The 20,490-nt window shown below is 39.9% G+C and overlaps 1 protein-coding gene across 2 annotated transcripts in view; it reads right to left on the bottom strand.

The window, feature by feature from the left end:
• SORL1 (sortilin related receptor 1) overlaps window positions 1-20,490 on the bottom strand; it is a 159,828-nt gene that overhangs the window by 113,740 nt on the left and 25,598 nt on the right. For both annotated transcript variants that reach the window (XM_063093193.1, XM_063093194.1), the window contains exons 4-6: window positions 16,316-16,477; window positions 13,978-14,045; window positions 8,427-8,607 (exon numbers count right to left, since the gene is read on the bottom strand). In XM_063093193.1, coding sequence (XP_062949263.1) covers window positions 8,427-8,607; window positions 13,978-14,045; window positions 16,316-16,477 — 411 coding nt within the window. The remainder of the gene's footprint in view (window positions 1-8,426; window positions 8,608-13,977; window positions 14,046-16,315; window positions 16,478-20,490) is intronic.

Here is a 20,490-nt window from a genome sequence, read left to right as displayed (position 1 = left end):
TAGTAAATAAAAAATTTAAATCATCTATCACAAATATGTTCAAAGAACTAAAGGAAATCATGCATAAAGAATTAAAGGAAAGTATGAGAACATCATCTCATCAAACAGAGAATATCAATAAATAAATAGAAATTCTGGGGTTGAAAATATAATAACTCAAAAGAAAAATTCACTAGAGGGGTTCAAAAGCAAATTTGAACTGGCAGAATAAAGAAACAGTGAACTTAAAGACATGTCAATTGTTATGATCCAGTCTGTAGAAAGAAAGAAAAAAGAATCTGGAAAATGAACAGAACCTAAGACACCTAGGGGACACCTTCAAGTGTCCCAACAGACACATTATAGGAGTTGCTGATGAGATGAGGGACAGGAGGAAAAATAATATTTGGAAAAATCATGACCCAAAACTCCTAAATTTAATGAAAAACATAAATCCAAACATCCAGTAAGCTCAAGGAATTTCTAGTAGGATAAACTCAGAGACCGCAGCTGGATACACCATAGTAAAACTGTTGAAAGCATCAACATAAAAGTGACTCATCACATATGAGTCCTCAATAAGACTAAAATTATGTTGATGGGCTTGAAATATATAAAGATGTAACAATAACAGTACATGCGAGGGAGGAGGCAATGGAGTTATATAGGAGCAAACATCTTATATACTACTAAAATTAAGTTGTTATTAATCCAAATTAGATTTCATAAATTAAGAAGCTTATTGTAATCATAGAGCAAGAATTTAAAAAGTACTCAGGAAAAAAATTTAGTAAAAAAAGTACAAGGAAATTAAAACAGTACCCTAGAAAATATGTATTTAATGCAAAAGAAGGAAGTAATGAAGGCACAGAGGAATGATAACAAAACTAAACAACTCATGAGGCATATAGAAAGGAAATATGCAAAATGACAGATGTGTAGCCTACCTATTAGTAATTATATTAAATGTAAGTGTTTAATATACTTACATTTTAAACACTCTAATCAAAATGTAAGGATTAGAGAAATGGATAAAAGACATGGCACAACTATATTCTATCTAGAAGAATATGAAGACACAAATAGTTTGGAATTTAAAAAATAGAAAATTATATTGCATGTAAAGTATCCAAAAAAAGGCAGAGTAGCCATGGTAACAGACAAAATAGACTTTAAGACAAATATAGTTACTAGAGGCAAAAAAGGACATTTTATAATGATAAAAGTATCGATCTGAAAGAGCGAACAATTATAAACACATATGTACCTAATCACAGAACTCCAAAGCACAAGAGGAAAAAACTGCCAGAACTGAAGAAATAGAGATTTCAATACCCCACTTTCAATATACATGGAATCAGTCAGAAAATGAAAACAGAAAAAGAAGACTTGAAAAACATTATCAACGAAGTAGATTTAATGGACATCCATAGAACATAAAACCCAACAACAACAGAATACACACTCTTCTGAAAGCACATGAAACATTCTCAAGGATATGTTGTCTTAAAACAACCCTCAATAAAATTAAAAGGACTAAAAATCAGTGGCCATAATGGAATAAAAGTAGAAACCAATAAGAGAAAGAAATGTGGGAATTTCACAAATATATTGAAATTAAACAACACATTCCAAAATCATCAATGGGTTAAAACGAAATCACAAGTCACTAGAAAATACTTTAAGATGAATGAAAATGAAAACACAACATGGCAAGCAGATGTGATGGAGCTAAAGCAGTGCTTAGAAGGAAATGTATACCTGTAATCACTTAAATAGGAAGAAAAATCTCAAATCAATAACCTGACCTTCCACCATAAAACTTAGAAAAATAAGGGCAAACTAAACTCAAAGCAAGCAGAATAAAAGAAATAATAAAAATTAGAGTGGGAATAAATGAAATAGATAGAAAAACAATAAAGAATATCACCGAAACAAAAATAAGGGCATTAATTTTTCAAAAAGACACACAAAATTTATAACTGACCAAGAAAAAAGAGAAGACTCAAACTACTAAAATTTGAAAAGAAAGAGGAAACATCACTAGTGACCTCACAGAAATAAAAAGAATTAAAAGTGAATACTATAAACAACTAAACATTAAATAACCTAGATTAAATAAACAAATTCCTACAGATACAGAAACTACTGAAACTGAATCAAAAAGAAATTTTAAAATCTAAAGAAACTGAATTAGTAATCAAAAACTTCCAATACAGATAAATCCAGGAACAGAAGCTTTCAGTGGTGAATTCTACCAAACATAATTAAAGGATAAAAATTATTATAAAGCAAGGCCACATAGGATTTATCCCAGAAATGCAAGGTTGATTTACCCTAAGAAAAATCAATGTAATATACAATATTAATAAAATAAAGGACAAAAAAAGAAAGAAACACATGATCATCTCAATTAACAGAGAAAAAGCACTGACAAAATCCAACACATTTTCATGACAAAAACATCAACAAACTAGGAATAAAAAGGAACTTCCTCGACCTGATGAATAACATCTAGAAAAACCCCATAGTTAAAATCATGCTTAATAGTGAAAGACTGAATCAGGAACAAAACAAGGATGCCTGCTCTTTCCACTTCTATTCAACATTTTACCGGAGGTTCTAGCCAAAGCACTTAAGCAAGAAAAAAAGATAAGAGACCTCCGGACTGGAAGGGAAGAATTAAAACTATCTCTATTAGCAGATAACATGACCTTGTGTACAGAAAACCTAAGGAATCCACACATTAAAAAAAAAAGTTTAGAATAAGGAAGTTCACCAACGTTGCAGAATACAAGATCAATATACGAAAATCAGTATATTTCTATACACTAGCAATGAACAACCTGAAAATGGAATTAAGAAAAGAATCATTTACAATGGAGTCAAAAAGAATAAAATACTTAGGAAAAATGTCAACAAAAGAAGATCAAGACTTATATAACGAAAACTAGAACACTAGTTAAAATAAATTAAAGAAAGCGTAAAATAAATGGAAAAATACCCCTTGTCCACATGTTAGAGGGCATATTATTATGAAGAGGTTCAATACTCTCCAAAACGATCTACAGATTCAACATAATCCCTATCAAAATCCCATCTGCCTTCCTTTGCAAAAACTGACATGCTAATCTCAAAATCCATACAGAAATGCAAGGAACCCAGAATAGCCAGTATAATCTTGAAAAAGAACAAAGCTGAAGGGCTCAAACTTCACAAGTTCAAAACTTAGAACACAGCTACAGTAATCAACACAGTGTGATTCTGGCAATAAGGATAGACATATAGATCAATAGAACAGAACTGAGAGTCCAGAAATAATTCCTTATATTTACAGTCAATTAGTTTTCAACAAAGGTGCCAAGACAAATTCAAAAAGAAAAGTATAGTCTTTCAACAAATGGTGCTGAGACAACTGGTTATCTACATGCAAAAGAATGAAGTTGAACACCTACTTCACGCTAGATACAAAATTAATTGAAAATGAATCACATACCTAGCTGTAAGAGCTAAAACCATAAATCTCTTAACAAAAAAGTAAATCTTCATGACCTCAAATTAGGCACTAGTTGCTTAGCTATAACACCAATAGCACAAGCAACAAAAGAAAAAAATAGACAAATTGGACTTCATCAAAATAAAAACTTTTGTGTTGAAAAGGATATCATCAAGAAAGTGGGAAGACAACCCACAGAATGGCAGAAAATATTTGCAAATCATATATCTTGTATGAAGCATCCTCAAAAAGTTCATGGAAAGATTCAAATTATCTTTTAAATCCATTTTTCCATGAATTTCTTGAAGTACTGCCATATATAGAATATATTCAAAATAAATAAGGAACTATTACAACTCCATGATAAAAAGACAAAGAATCCAATTTAAAAATGAGCAAAGAATTTGAATAGAGATTTGTCCAAGGAAGAAACGCACCTGGCCAACAGGTACATGAAAAGATGCTCAACATCATTAACCATTAGGAAATGCAAATCAAGACCACAATGAGATACCACTTCATACTTACTAGGATGGCTATAATAAAGACAGACAATAACAAGTGTTAGCAAGGGTGTGGAAAACTGCAACCCTAATCCATTGCTGGGGGATGTAAAAGGGTACAGCTGCTTTGTAAAACAATTCGGGAGTTTCTCAAAAAGTTAAACATAGAATTACCATATGACCCAGCAATCATACTCATAGGTGTAAGAACAGTAGAACTGAAAACATGCCCACACACGAACTTGCACATGACTATTCATAACAGCACTATTCATAATAACCAAAAAGTAGAAACAACTCAAATGGCCACCAATTAATGGATGGATAAATCAAATGGGTTATATCCATACAAGGGAATATTATTCAGCCATTAAAAATGACTGAAGTAATGATACATGCTAAAACATGGATGAAACTCAAAAACATTACACTGTGAAAGAAACCAGTCACATAAGGTCACATACTTATGATTCCCTTTATATAAAGTGTCCAAGATAGGCAAATCCATTGAGATAGAAAGTAGATTAGTGGTTGCCAATGGCTGAGAGGAGAAGGAAAGTAATATCAATGGATATGGGATTTCTTTCGGGAGTGATGAAGATGTTTGGAATTAGGAAGCGATGATCATCACACAACCTTGTGAATATACTATAAGCCACTGGATTATACACTTTAAAGAGTGAATGTTATAGTATGTGAATTATATCAATACAGGTATTATAATAAATTAATATTAATTTTAAATGTATTGGTAGTATGGTTCCATTTTTAATCTGTAAGTGTTAGGGTTTTATTGTTATATATGAGAGTTATAAGCATTAGGTGCTTATACCTAGCTTTACATCTGTATACATTTAAGTAACATCATAATAAAATTAATTTGTCAATAGTTTGGGTTTGGTCAGTTGTCCTATAATTCACACCGCAGGCTTGGTCTGCTAACTTCTCATCTAGAAGCCCACAACCCTGTGACAATGACTAAGCTTTTCTGTTATCTCTTATCGATATTAGAAACTTTAAATTAGCATAATGAAGGTTAGAAATTGGTTTTCAATAAGTGAAACTAGTGGTTGGTTAGTCAGAGTCATGAAAATACAAATGGGCTCTCACTTGGGAGATCAGTAGTATTCGTGATATTTGAATTGGCTATCATATTCTAAAGATACCACCCTGGCATTAACAGGACATAACAATTTAGGGAGGTCTGGAACCTTTACTTTTTTTGAGATATGTCAAGACCTTGCAATTCTGGTTGTCTGACGCCATCTGAAAGGGTAACAGACAACAGAGGTCAGCAAACTTTTTCCATAAAGGTCCAGACAGTAGACACGTCAGGCTTTGTGAACCAAACTGCCTCTATGTAGCTATTCAATACTGTCACTGTGACAAGAAAGCAGCCATTAACCACACAAAAGAAAATGAGCATGGCTGTGTTCCAATAAAACTTTATTTACAAAAAACAGGTGGTAGGCCACAATCTGCCAGTGCCGGCTCTAAGACATACTATCTGCATCATGCAAGGTGTAGGTGGTGCATCACCATTAAGGCCAGAGAGGAGACTTTGTCAAGCCCACAGGTCATGTCCTTGCTCACTGATAGACATTTGTACAAAAAATAATCTGAGCTTGGCTTGCATGATAATCTGGCAGTGAGGGAGTAGCTAACCCTAACCTACCTCAAACTTTTTGGCAACTACTGTCATCTACTGGAAAGAACCAAATTAACAAATCAAAGAGGTACTTCATTGTTTCTTCAGCGGTCTTATCATTTTGATGTAGACTAGACAAATAAGTAAACTTCATGTTAAAAAACAAAAAATAAAAATTAAACCTGGGATAAGAAAAATCAAAGGGCATCAGATACAAAGCACACATGAAGCCAAAGCCAGATCAACAGGGAACCAGGAGGTTCTGACGAACTGGGCACAAACTCCAGTCCAGAACCCAGGTGGCCACTCCCACATGGACTGGAAAAGTAACTTGCAAAGAATTATAATCATTCAGTGTGCTAAGGAAGCCAAAGAGTTAACCACCCAAAACTAGCTTTCTTGTGGTTTTAAAATTAGTTCCTTGATTTTCCAAATTTGATTTGAATCCATTTAACATTAAAGCCAGTTAGAATTCCCTAAGCCAGGCAGCCTTACAGCTGAGCAGATCCCAAATAAAAAGTTACATGTGGAGACTTCAACACCCCTAGTGGGAGGGTTAACTGACCAAAGCCAATTTTGTTTATCCTTGTGGTTTAGTAGTCTAATGCAATAAAAAGGAGAAAAACATCCCTTTTATCATCCACTGCCAGTTACATTTCTTCTCTCATTAATCCATCCTTTGAGAAATGTTCCCTTGACAGTAGAATTGACTATTACGTGAAGCTTCTGCATACTGAAGTCCTCAGGGAAGAGTTCCTCATTTTTGGTTCAGGGAAAAAGTACATTTGGGCCCTGCAGTCTGTGTTTGTAACTGCCCTTGCATGCTGCTGCTGCAGGTGCTCCACAATGTGGCAAACAATTCCCTGCTGTGCTCTAGTTCGTCTTACCTAGAGCATCTAGCTAATATCACTGACCTTGGAAGCTGGTGGCTTGTCTGTGTATGGGAGGGAGAAACCAACACATGACTACAATTTTGCCACCAATAACATATAAATAAATAAGCCATACAGAGTTGAGAGTTGACTTTAGAAGTACCAATAATTTAATATCCCCCACCTAATTAAAAAAAACTACTAGCCTATACCTTTAAATTAGGTGAGCAAAGATGGCATTCACTCAAATCAACTGCACATCTGCTAAGCACCAAGCGTTGTGCAAGACACAGGATACTATATTAACGGTGATCAAAACAGACATGACCCCTGATCCACTGGCCAGGAACAATAAAAAACTCACTACAGGCACTCTGTAAATCAGCTACAGCGGGAGAACAGACATAGCTGTTAGATCAGGAGGGCACAGAAAGCTCCGACTGGGATATAACTTCTCTTCGGTGTGAGATCTAGGACTATCAAGGTTAAGAGAAATGCACAACAGCTATCCACCTCAGCCCCGACACACGCAAAAAAGGAACACAGACCAGGGGATCAGTCACTGTGTCTTAGCACTGAGAAAGTAAAATCACACAATAACTCCAGGCCCAAGGAACTAAAACAGAAAGGCCTATGAACACTGGAGAACTGGAGACAAGGTTTCAGACTGTACTAGAACTCAATCAGTTATAGTCAGTTGTGCCCAATTTGATGTCACAAGGCACCAATGCTTGGGCCTGATTTCCCACCTCTGTTCTCATCACCCCATCCCCGCCCAAGGCAATTCAAGGATGTTTGTGTTCTTGGGTTGCTCTGCATGTGTGGATGTGTATGTAAGAGAAAGACAGAAAATGAGACAAACAGAAAAGGCAAAAAGGCAGAAATCTAATGTCCACCGGCCGATGCACACAGCCAACAGAAGAAAAACTGTCATATTTCAGTGGTTTTAAAAACATATTGCAAGGTATATAACAGGGAATGCCTCTGGCCTTTTCCCTTTGTTCTCATTCTGACCTTACTCTCTGTTTTCCCTGGTGGGTAGGTCCTCTCTCTACCCCAGAATCCTACCAAGAGGGTTGACCTGCTTCTGCCTGGCCTGCTACCAATTATATAAGTAAATGAGAACCTAGAGGAAAACATTACGTCTGATTTCAGTCTCTAAGGTTAACAGTGACAGAAAGCAGAACAACGTCCCAGTTACCAGAGGCCTTCAAGACTACAGCCTCCCAGGAAGAATAGCCCAATCTGCTCTTGGCCAGGCCTGGTTCTTTCCTTAACACCAGGGCAAACAACAGTGAACTCAATACAGTTGCAAGGCAAGTCCTGTTAAATAATCAACTCTGGTTTTAAATGAGCAAGGCCTCCATTTCAGCATCTGGCTCCAACACATCAAATCAAGGGGAAGATTTTCCCAAAGTCTGAGAGTTAAGCTACTTACTGACAGCTGGAAGCTTAATTACTGCTTTTCTTAGAGCATTAACTCCCACTAGCCAATGACTACACATCCTATTAGCCATGTAAATTAACATGTGTCGAAAAATCTCAAAGAAATCGGCCTAAATCTAAAGGAAATCAGGCAGTGGGATTAAAAGAAAAAAGCCAATGAGCTCCACCCCTCCTTTCTATTCTTTTCATTGGGATTTCAAAGAAATATGTCTTTGTCAAGGACACTTGGCTACTAGGAAACAACCAAATTCCGAGAGCCTAGAGACACTGAGTGCTTGTCCTAAGCTTGTCCACTCCTCCAACCTCCCAGCACAGTCCGAGCTCTTTGGGAATGCCCATTGATGTCCGGAATTCTTCAGTCAAGTTACCTCAAGCACGCCCATCCAATCCCTGCTTATGCAAACTCACCTGTTTGATCACAGCATGCCAAACCTCACGAAAGAAACTCAAAAGCAGTTCATTCTTTAGAGTATTCAACTTACCACTATCTTTGTAGCAAACATGTATTTGTCCCGAAGCTGAAAGTCTTTCACTTCCTCGAGGATCACTTCCTGGTTTTCCCGGGACTGGAAGAAGTCTGTACTTCGGAAAACCGTGGAGTAGCCAGAGGGTTCATGCCGTTCAATGTAGATAGTGTTTGGCTTGTCATAGGGATCAATTCCCCTGGAAGGAAAAAAATGTGGTTGTTGTCATTTCTACATTTAATCATTGGAGGCATGGAGGTTTTGCCATGTGGACAATCAACTAGAATTCAGGACCACCACCATGTTACCTACAAATGATGCTCTCTGTGCCTCTCAAATATCCCTTTGGTTGCTCCTTGGCTCAGTACAGAGGAAAAGGAATTGTCACTTGTTAAATATTTCATGTCGTTACTGTTGTTTTCAAAGCATCCTAGGTTTAGCTCAAGGTAAACTCAGGCCCCGCCTGAGAAAAGCAAAAGAAGTACAAGATGGAGCTTCTCAGAATAAACAAGCAATGGACTGCTTGAAGCTGTCAGCAAGTTTCTGGTGCCGATTTATGAACTTCAGAGGAATGAAGGAAAGTTTTCCCAAGGTGCTATGTCCTCAGAACAGCACTAGAAGAAACCACATTATTAACCTCTGAGCCTAGTCTTTCCAACGGATCCTGCCCTTTTCTGTCTGTTCCCTGCTGATGTCACTAATCCATGCAATCTAGAATCATCCTGACTTTCATCTCCCATGAGGCTCCTTCACAAACTCTTTCTTGCACATAGTGATCTCCTTAATGTCTTTCAGAAAGGGAGAGCACATTTCTCCCTATGTGGAGATGTCCTCTGCATGCACATTGATCCCCCTATCTAAGCTCTACTCTCCTCTGAGGTCAAGTTTGAGTCCAAGAAGCCTACCCCAGTGCTCTCCTCTCTTCTCCCAACACTAGCAACACGTCTCTGCAGCACTCAATTTCAAGCTTTTTTACGAGTTTTAACTCCAGACAAAAGTATAAAACCGCTATGGTTGGGTGGATTTTGGACTTAGTCTCATTACTTTATATAGCAGTGCTTCTTACACACTATATTAAATTGTTCACCATTATGCACTTGTCAGAGCTTCCAAGAGTATAGATGCCTTGAAAGGCCACTTCTTAGATTTCTCTTTATTGTACAGAGTTCCTAGCTGAACTGATACCTGCTGTACTGGATCCATGGACCATAATTACAGAAGCTAACCCAAACTGAAAACTTTAGAGTGACTAGGTCAAACTACCTAGTCATTCTAAAGACTTGCTGAACTAGTATCAACCTAGAGAAGGTTCCACATAGCAGCTGGGAGGATGCCTAATGATCTCCCATCATTCACAAGAACACCAAGGCTAGGCGGACCATTCAGCAAATGGGAAAAATAATTGGGCAAGCCAGGACGATAGCTTCACAGTGAGTATACAAAGTGATGACTCAAGTAGAGGCAGAAGCCTCAGTTCTGTAACTGCCTCTATACAGCTCCATACGCACAATGGCGCTCAGAATAGTGAAGGCTATCATATCAAATTCCTTCAGAGATATGCTGTTGAGAGCATGGTCTCAAAGAAAAAAAGAAAGGAAGAAAGAGAAGAAAGAAGGAAGGAAGAAGAACTAAAAAAATAAAAGAGCCTCTTTTTACAATGAGAGAAGACTTAACTTTTGCCCTAAAATCTAGAGTCTTAACAGGGCAAAGGAGAAGCCAGCAGCCTTCGTCCAAATGTGGGAGAGGACTCTTCTTTGTTGTCAGATGCTGTGTGCATGGTGCATGTGTGGGTGGGGGTAGCATGTTCTTCTCTCTTCCATAATTAGAAGTACTGATTAAAGAACTTCCTCTAGCCTAGAGAATATGCAAATTAAAATGAAGCTGCTTGGTATTTTTAAAAAGGCAGAGAGGAAGGAACCTTTATTGAGATATTTTGAGACCAAGCTCACCTCTATTATTCCCTCCTAGCCAAAAGCAGCCTCCAACATCTAGAGATAGACAGAACTGTGGCTTTCATCCCAGTTCTCTTCTGCACCCGTTTTCAGACCTCCCATTTCTACCAGCTGCTCCAGCGACAAGTTTTTATACTTTGCATCACCTAGCCTTCCAACCTCTTACGCTCATGCACACCTACTTTTTCTTTGCCCTCATTCAGAAAATCCAATCCTTGTGCTCTGAGCACAGTCCTCAGTTCTCACCTGGCCTCCCCCACAAGCCCTCAGTGGTCCTCCACAGGACATCCTTAAGTCCCTCCCCAGGATCTTCCACTATCCTATCTTGCCAATCTCCAGCTCGGACCACATAAATTATGAGCTTTCCTCACTCCTGCTGCTCCCAGGCTGCCACGCATTGCTGAACAAATGAATGTCACAATTCTCTGAGAGACAAGATTACCCTTTCACCTATTACGGGGAATCCTAGGGGTGGAAACCCCCAAATAGCCTAAAATCTGCTGATAACAGATATGTAACTATCTTAAATAAGACAGACCAGTCCTTTCCCCCAAGATATCTGCATATCCGCACAGCAGCAGAAGGGACAATATACAAATTCCTAAACTTGAAGTTCCCTTATTTAGTAATCCTGCCTGTTTGCCCCATTAATTTATAGTTCCTTAAACAGATAAAAGAACAATGTGTCCCTTTAAAATTCAAATAGAGCAAAAGAAAGTTATAATGGCATTCCTTGAGTAGATTTGTCCTTGGATGAGTCTGTGGTTATAATTTCACTAAGACCCCACAAACTCTGCCCAAGGAAAACAACATAGGGGTCAGAAACAGCTGCCCTCTGTAAGAAGGAAGTCCACTGGAGCCTAAAGATGCTCTACTGTAAGACCCTTCCTTCCCTGTACCCCCTCCACCTCTACTGTCCTCAATTACTAAGGAAGCAATACAATTCAACAACACTCCACTTTATAGAAAGCTTAAAAAAAAAAAGCAGTTTCTACATCTTATTGGACCATTACATTCATAAGGACTAAAACTCCATGTAAAAGTCAAAAGATAAGTGACAAACTGGGAAATATAAATATAAATATATGTACGACCTATCTCATATCAGAGCCAAAGGGCCAATCTCAAACATATAAAGAGCTCCTTGAAATCAATAATAAAAAAAAAAGTCAAAAAAAGGGCAAAGGATATGAATAGGCATGTCACAAAAAATAAATAAAAATGACTCAAGCAGATTAAAAGATGTTCAAATTCATTCATAATAAGAAAATCTAAATTAAAACAACACTGGGATACTATTTCTTACATATCACATTGGCTGTGGAGAGACATTACTCCATGTTGTTGAGATGAGTGCAAACTTGACACTTTTTATAGAAAATCTGGCAATCCTTGCACCAAGGTTACAATTTCAAAAATCCATTCACTGGAAATATATCAGTGCACAAAACTAACAAAAGTCCCTGCCCTTGGTGGGCTTTCATTCTATTGAAGGGAGAAAGACAAATAATAAGCATAATAATAGTATATTAGCATGTGACAAAGTGCTATGCAAAAAAAGAATAGGGCAGAATACAGTAGACTGGGAGAAACTGGAAAGCAGTTGCAATTTTAAATAGGATCCTTAGAACAGACTTCATTTAGAAAGTGCTATTTGAGCAAAGACTTGAATGAGGCAAGGAAGTACGCAATAAGTCTATCTTCGGTAAGAGCATTCTAGGCAGAGAAGATGGCAGGTGCAAAGGCACCGGGCCCTGTGGTAAGAGTGTACCTGACATTTAATCTGAGAGAAATGATGATGCATTAAAGAGTTCAAAGCAGAGGAATGACATGATCTGACTTGTTTTTAAAGGATCGATCTGGTAGTGCACTGAGAATTAATTATACAAAAACAAGAGTGGAAGCAGAAAGACCAGTTGGGAGACTAATGAGCCACAGTGGCAGTCTGGAGTAAAGTAGTACCTGAGTAGCAGATTCTAGATATACAGATATATTAAAAGTGGAGCCAACATGACTTCCTGATAGACTGAATGTGAAGCATGAAACAAATGTGGAATCAATGATGATTCCGAAGTTCTTGGCCTGAGCAACTAGAAACTGAAATGGGGAAGATGATGGGTAGAGTTGATTTGGGGGAGTAAAGATCAAGAGTCAATCTGAGAGGTATCAAGTTTGCAATACCTATTAGTCATCCATGTGAATGAGTTTATGAGCAGTTAGATAAACCCCCTGACCAGCAATCCCACGCCTGGAAATCTGTCCTATACATCTGATCGCACATGTACAAATTCACGTACTCAAAATCATATACTACATCACTTAACAGTAAAAGATTAGAAGCAAATATGACTAGAAATAACTATACAAACGACCCCCAACTTAGGATTGCCCGACTTATGATTTTTCAACTCTGTAATGGTGCAAAAACAGTACACGTTCAGTAGAAACCGTACTTCAAATTTTGAATTATGACCTTTTATTTTTATGTTTTCATTTTTTTAATATAAAATTTTTATTTTTATTATTATAAAATAGGCTTTGTATTAGATGATTCTGCCCAACTGTAGCCTACTTGAAGTGTTCTGAACACATTTAAGGTAGGCTAGGCTAAGCTGATATTCAGTAGGTTACGTGTATTAAATGCATTTTCGACTTACAATATTTTCAAATTGTGATGGGTTTATTGGGATGTAACCCCATCGTAGGTCAAGAAGCATCTGTACCTCTTGAAGTTCAGCCTGTTTGTGTCACTCCTCTTCTTAATAACCTACAATGGTTCTCCACTGCTTTCAGAATTCAATCCAAATTCCTTTATCAAGCACTGCAGATTCTGATACCAACTTCCCTTTCCAAACTTCACCCAATACACTATCTAAAAATAAGGCTCGATGTTCTCCACCCAGACACCACAATGGCCCATTTCTGTGCCTTTGGCCGTTCTGTTTCTCTGCCAAGAATTCCATCCATACCTCCACAACTACGTCCTCCCTGTTGTGCACGTCCTGGATCAAGGGAACCTTCTCCTTGGGGCTATGATCCTCTCATCTGGAGAGAACAGATCACTCCTCTGGCTTCTCATGCTATAACTGATACTCCTGTGTTTCTTTCATACTGTGTGTTATGTATATGAGATGTCTTTTCTTACCTCCTAAATGTAATCTCCTTAATAACCACATGCATAAATTATTCAACTTCTTATACCATATAGCAGATTTTACATTTAGCAGACATTCAAAAAAATCTTATAAACAAATGCATGAATTTTATACAGAGAAAAATCCCCACTTCTAAAATGATGCTCTAAAAATGAAGGTTCTTAGAAACTCTACTACATGCAAGAGCTTCAAAATTTATCTGGGTTCCCCGATGGACTGAAAAATGCAAAAGCTCTATCACTCCTCTCACAAATAACCTTCCTTTCTCATTTCTCCCCTCCCCCAACACACACACATATTGAGTTCATTATACTTGCAGCTCTAATTCTCAGATCTGGAAAACTTATTTCCTGAACCAAATGCTTCACATTTCAGGTAAGGGCAGGTGTGTCCACCATGAAAGAACTAGAAGTGGAGAAAGGAGGTTATGTAAGTCAAGATTTCTTAGATGACACAACTTACCAAGAAAAGGACTTTACATGTTCCTGAATCATGATCCAGGTCTGGCCAAAATCATCTGATTTCCATAGCTGCAAAGACCAAAATGAAAGTGTGAGCATGATGCAAGAGGCATGCACAGCCTGAATGGCATCGCCGTCACTCGCTCATTCACCGCCTTCCACACCACGCCATCTGTGAAGGCACACCACGGGTTGGCTGGTTAGCTCAGTTGGTTAGAGCATGGTATTGTAATACCAAGGTCAAGCGTTCGGATCCCCATACTGGCCAGTCGCCAAAATATATATATATATATATATGTGAAGGCACACCGAGATCACCAAAGCCAGCTCAGTTACCCCAAAGGCAAGCAAGGTCAGAGAGGGAAGGACAATCTTGCACCTCTGCATCCTTCTCCACAGCCACTGAGGCTCCCAATAGCAACTGTAAGGGAAAAGAAGTGTGACTTGCCTTCCACTTATGAATATCAGAAATTATATTTCACTCAAGACTAGCCTACAGGTAATGGTAAGAACAGAAGGATTATATTTGGCACTTCTTGAATGGAAATCAGTGTCTTTAAAAACCTGTAATGGATAGCAGCATTATTCATGATAGCTAAAATGTGGAAGAAACCCAAGTATCCATCAGTTGATAAACAGATAAACAAATTGTGTGCGTGTATGTGTATGTGTGTGTGTGTACATACATATGCAATGGAATATTATTCAGCTTTAGAAAAGAATTCTGACGCATACTACAACATAAATAAACCTTGAGGACGTTATGCTACATGAAATAAGCCAGTCACAAAAGGACATATAATATACAATTCCACTTATATGAGATACCTATAGTAGTCAAAATCAAAGAGACAGTAGAATGGAGGTTTCCAGGGGCTGGAGGCACATAGGTACTATTTAATGGGTATAGAGTTTCAATTTTGCAAGATACAAAGAGTTCTAGAGATGGGTGGTGGTGACGGCTGCACAACAGTATGAACATACTTAATGCCACTGAACTTAAAAAGGGTTAAGATGATAAACTGTCAGGGACAACTGGGGGGATAATTGGGTGGGGGACACAGGGTATAATCACAATTTGTGGGAATGGGCATGCTGTCAGTATGGATCTGGCCATTATATCTTAGGCACAAGTGGAGACAATTTGCTTTGTACTCCAAGAATATTCATAACCAATAAAAATAAATAAACAAACAGATGATACACTGTATGCTATGTGTACTTTACCTCCAAAAAATGAAAGAAAAAAAAAAGCCTGTAATGGGCCTTGGTAATTAAAGCTGAGTGCAGAGGACACTGGCTAAGTACTGAACAACAAAGAGAATCAACTGAATACACAAATATGACCCTGAATAATCAACTTGTTGGTCTTTGCCAAGGCCCCTTGACTTCCACAGAGGTAACCTGAGGGTTCCTCTGGCCCTAGCAACCATGTATTAAGAAGCACGAGGCCAAAAATCACAATAATCGACCTCTTTTGGTAAACTGACCAGCCCATATTCAGGTTACTCCCTAAGGCAAGCAAGAGTAAACAGATCCGTGTTTTGGTTAAACAACCTGCAAAGAAAAAGAAATGCTCCAAGGTTCCTCTGAGCAAAAACATTCAAGAGTCATCATAAATCCAATCACACAGGATCTACAGGTTTCATATGTTTATGCCAGACCAACAGTCTTGACTTGGCAAGTTTCAACTTTGAGACAGAAATCCTGCTCAGGCTCTCTCCTTATCTCTCAACTTTCCTTCAAACCTGAGTTCAAGGAGGAAAATACACACATCTATAGTACACACACACACACACACACACACGCATGCACGCATGCACGCACGCACGCACACACACACACACTCTCTCGAGGGAAGAATATTAAAGTTCACAGTAACTTCAAATAAATGGTAGGCAAAGCAGTATGTTTAAAGTGGAGGATGGGGAAGGTAGAACAGAAATTCGACAAGAGGTACCAGCGGAACTCAGACTCCAGACTTCTCTACCTGGCTCTCTCTGATTCAATTCCAGAGATAACTGAATCCCAGAGTAAATTCAATTCAATTCACCCCAAGGGCTAACAAAAGTGCATCTGCACTGAGAAGGGCATGACGTTTAACTAACAGAGCGTGCCAAGTGCTGGGTGCTGCTTTCTGGCTGGGACACCAACTGAGGGTGCCAGGGGGATATATTTTTCCTTCGTCATGGTAAGTGAAATAGTAGCTACAAAGGCTCTGCCTGAGAAAGGAGGAGGGAGGGGCAGGAGGCAAGGTCATTCAAGGGACACACAATCCCCACAGGCAGAGCAGAGAATTAGAGGAACCCCGCACGACTGTGCTCTGGAAGCTCTCTTACCTGCTTGTTGGGGTGAGACCTGTCAAAGCCCAGGAGAAGATTGGAGACCTTACTATGGAGGAGGAGATCAGCTGCCCGGAATGGGATGGAAAAACCTTGGATAGTATTGCAGAAGTCAAACGTGATCCAGAGGTACTGGGCATAAGCGTCTGCAAAGATGTACTGCAAGAGAAAACAGATTAAGCTCAGAGCAGACATGGCTAGGGCCACCCGACACTTCCCCAATCCAAGTGCAAGTGCATGTACGTGCAGGGGGACAACCAGCACTAATGGGGGCCATGGCCTCACAGAGCTTCCACAGTGGCTTTTTTCCCATCTCCTGGTGATGAAAAGATGCTGGTACATGCCAAACAAGGCTCAGTGAAGGAAGAGGTGCAGAGATGAGCCCAGGTGAAACCACGAGGTGGGCTTCTTTGACCAGGTAATAAAGCTGGTCAAGACTTTCTGTTTTTTCCCTTCACCTGACTTGGCCATGCTCACTCCCCAGTGGGTCACTCGGTCACAATCAGAGGGTGGCCACTGGCAACTGGGACAAAGAAGTCCTGCTCTGCAGCTTGGCTGAACACAGATGGGACATCTCCCTGCATCCTCTGAGCAGCTATGGGCTATGCCTTTCCAGGAAAATAACTAAAAATCACATTCATCTAAGATAAGGTTCTCCTTCTTTCTACTACGCCAAGTGACCGGGCAGCTCTGGGGACCAAGCTGCCCCTGTGGTTGGCAGACTCACTCTGGGGCAGAGCAGGAAGTGGATCTGGCGAGCAGGGGCCTCAACTTTGCTTCTGCATGGGTGAGTGATTTTGAACATGTTCAGCTGGATAGTACCTGTGGCCTAAAAAGTTCTCTGAGGGGAAGAACTAAGGCAATTAAATGTAACAGATACACACTGCAGATCCGCCAGGAACCGGATGCTGAGGCACCACAGCAGAAACTCAGGATCCCTTCCCCCAAGTGGCTTGCAATCTAACACGGGAGACAGACATGTCCACAGCTAACCACAATTCAAGGGAAAACGAGGTTAGATGAGAAACCACGGACAGAGTCCTGTGAGAACCTACCCAGCTTGAGAGATCAGAAATGACTCCACAGAAGAGGTAGGCCCTGAAGGGCAGGCAAGACTTCCTTAGGGAAAGAACATTCCATGTCTAGGGCAGTTTGAGTTTGGGCACAAAGGATGGGGGAAAACATACAGCATGGATCTGATGACAGTCTTGAGAGTCCAAGGGAAATGATCAGAAAACAAGGCTGGAAAGCACAGATGAGGGAAGGCCCAGAATGCACACAGGACACCTGGAAGCCAGCCCCTGCTCCGGGAAGAACGAGAGTGGCCCACGGGACTACCCTATGAATCAGAAACTAGAGAAAGGGGACCCAACTCCACCCACAACCAGGCATTTAGATCCTAGAAGTCAGACAACCCAAAGGCATCAGTCCAAGGACACTTTCCCTGACTCCACCTGATTCAGATCCATCTTAGGATATGAATCCTTTCCACACTAACAGCTTCAAGGACTAAACACTTCACGCTTGTTCCCATGTCGCTTTCATACATCCTTGCTCCTTTTCACTTGTGCTCTCTCCCCACAAATCCAGACTGTCAACTTCTCGGGGACATATTTTGTGTGTTCTTTTTCTTGTGTTTCCTCCCCAGCATCAAATGTAAAGCTCCAAAGGCTGTAGAAGCCTGATTAGATCTAACTGGAAAAGGTAGCAAATGTTTTAAAAGCAAAAACTACTGTAAGCAAATGCAATGTTATAAGAATAATTACAATCCTAAGAGGATGATCATAATTTTGGGCATGGAAGTATTCCCTAGAAGTAACTTCGACCATCTTCCTACTCCCAAACCATCTTGGTTATTGGGAAAAGGAATGTTCTCAGTTTGAAAAGATTTCTCCAGAAATCCATTCCTTGGCTTCCCACAGCCTCACATTTGAGAATCTAAAAATCATGTACCCAGTCACAGAACTTAGTGTTCATGATAATAGCTACAATTTTTCAAGAGCATTGACTATGTATGCGCCAGGCACGGAGCTAAAAGTTTTGCATGCCTTATCTCATTTTGACCATTCAGTAAGCACAGCAGGTTAATGCTGTGGATATTATTGCTACACCCCCTTTTAATAATGAGGACATTAAGGCTTAGAGTGCTTAATTGCCCAAGGTGACACCAGAGTCGACAGCACTTACATCAATATCTGGCTGGCTCAGAGCCCATCTCTTAATAGTTCATCAACCCTTATCTTTCTTCTTCTAACAAAAAGGCAGCATTTCCTGAATTTACATTGATTTTACATTGTACTATCTGACTCAGTTTTGTGCCTACTCTCCTAATCCACTCCTTATGCTTTTACTGGAAACTCCCTCTTCCCTTGCCTTCTGTGACACCCTCCCATCTCAGCTCTCCAGCCCCTGACCATCTCAGTCCTTAATCTCCTTTGCTAACTCCTCTCTCTCTGTCTACTCCCTGTCCTCACAGAACCTCCTCACCTTCTGTCCTTTGCAAACCTGGCTTATGCACCCACAGAGCTTCAACTACCACCTCTAAGAACAAGCACTGCACGACTTTCACATCTATGGTCTAACCCTGACATCTCGCTGAGAGTCTACTTCCGTCACCTTCTTTACCTTTTCAGCATCTCTACTTTTGATGGTCCGAGATATTCCACTACATCCAAAACTGAATTCTTTAGCACCTTCCCACCAAAACCCAATTCTCCCTCCCCACATCCCAAGTACCATCCACACTATGCTGTCTCCCACCTCCACCGCTCACAATGGAGTCTAGTATTTACTCCATTCCCTCCCTCCAGCCTTCACTTTCAATCAACCACCTGCCCTATTATTTTTTCCTTTAAAATCGCTTTCAAAATCTGCACTGTCCTTTTCATTCCCAGTGCTACCAGCATGGCCAGTGTCCTTGCTAGAGACTCTAAGCAAACTGGGGGTAGGCACTGGGCTTTATGCATCTAGGGTCTTCCAGAAACTACCAATTTGTAAAATACTTAAAGGGTGATGTTAGGTTTGGCTAAGTGAGCAACTGCATGCCTGTATTGCAGCATGGTTCCCTTTCTGGACTTTTCTAATCTTTCTCTTCCAACCCACCATGCATATTGCCAGAAGACACATTTCCCTAAAAGACAATATTCAGCTACTCTCCTACTCGAAGATTCTTCCACAGCTCCCAGCAGTCCTCAAGGCAAAAGACAAGGCTCTCCATCTTCAGAGCAAGGCCTGACTGACACTGCAAAGAGTCTCAGTGCAAACCCTCCACCCCTGAGAAGCTAATCTGTTCACTGTCCTACATGGAAACCACATATTGGCACCTTGAAGTCTCTGCCCATGCCCTAGTCCTGCTTCAAGACCAACCCACCAACTGTTCTACCTACTGAAGTCATGTTCTCCATCCTTGAAGCTCCGTTTCTAATCCTAAGTACCCCATGAAGACTCAGCTTCTCTGATCTGACCTCATGGAATTCCCCCAGCTCTCCTTATCTGTAGGATCCATTTATCACTTGGGCATGTGGCACTTCGTGGTGTTATGTAACGTGTCACAGACATAGGTTAGGAAGGCACGAAATGTCCTACCCTGGTTTTAAGTCCCTATACTGCTTTGCTGTCAAGTTTACTCAAGGCCAACTCTACAGATCTGCCAACAGAGCTGACCTCTCAGGTGCTTCCTAAACTGTGTGATTTCAGGAGCATCTTCACATACCCCAGCTTTTCCAACCCTGTTTGCAATCACTTAATATCCCAGAGGAGCTACACCCTTTGGCTTAAAGCTGTGTTTCCTCTGAAAATACAAATACTTCTGGAAAAATAACAAACTAAGCTACAGAATCTATCTACAGGTTATTAGCATAAATGACTTTTTCCAGTTTTGAGTGGAGAAACCAAGAGTACAATGAGAGAAGGGCAGAGAAGTCAATGAAGGAACATCCCACGAGGAGGTGAGAAAAGGGAAAAGAGAATTATTTTCCATTTTTACCCAGGACCCACCTCTGCCTGGAAAAAGGTACTGAAAAACGGCAGGATCAGCTCTCACTTCTGGCAAGGTTGAAGTTGGGAAGGCTAACTGCACATTCAGGGACCCTACAAGCCTAGTGGAACTGCCAGGTAGCTAGAGCTGCACATGGTTCCAGGGAACAGCACACAGGGGACCAGGACAAAGGAAG

The sequence above is a fragment of the Cynocephalus volans genome, chromosome 4 (genome assembly GCF_027409185.1).
Source record: "Cynocephalus volans isolate mCynVol1 chromosome 4, mCynVol1.pri, whole genome shotgun sequence".
In the NCBI taxonomy this organism is placed as follows: domain Eukaryota; kingdom Metazoa; phylum Chordata; class Mammalia; order Dermoptera; family Cynocephalidae; genus Cynocephalus; species Cynocephalus volans.
Note: the sequence above shows the minus strand (reverse complement) of the source record. Positions and strands in the feature narration are given on the sequence as shown.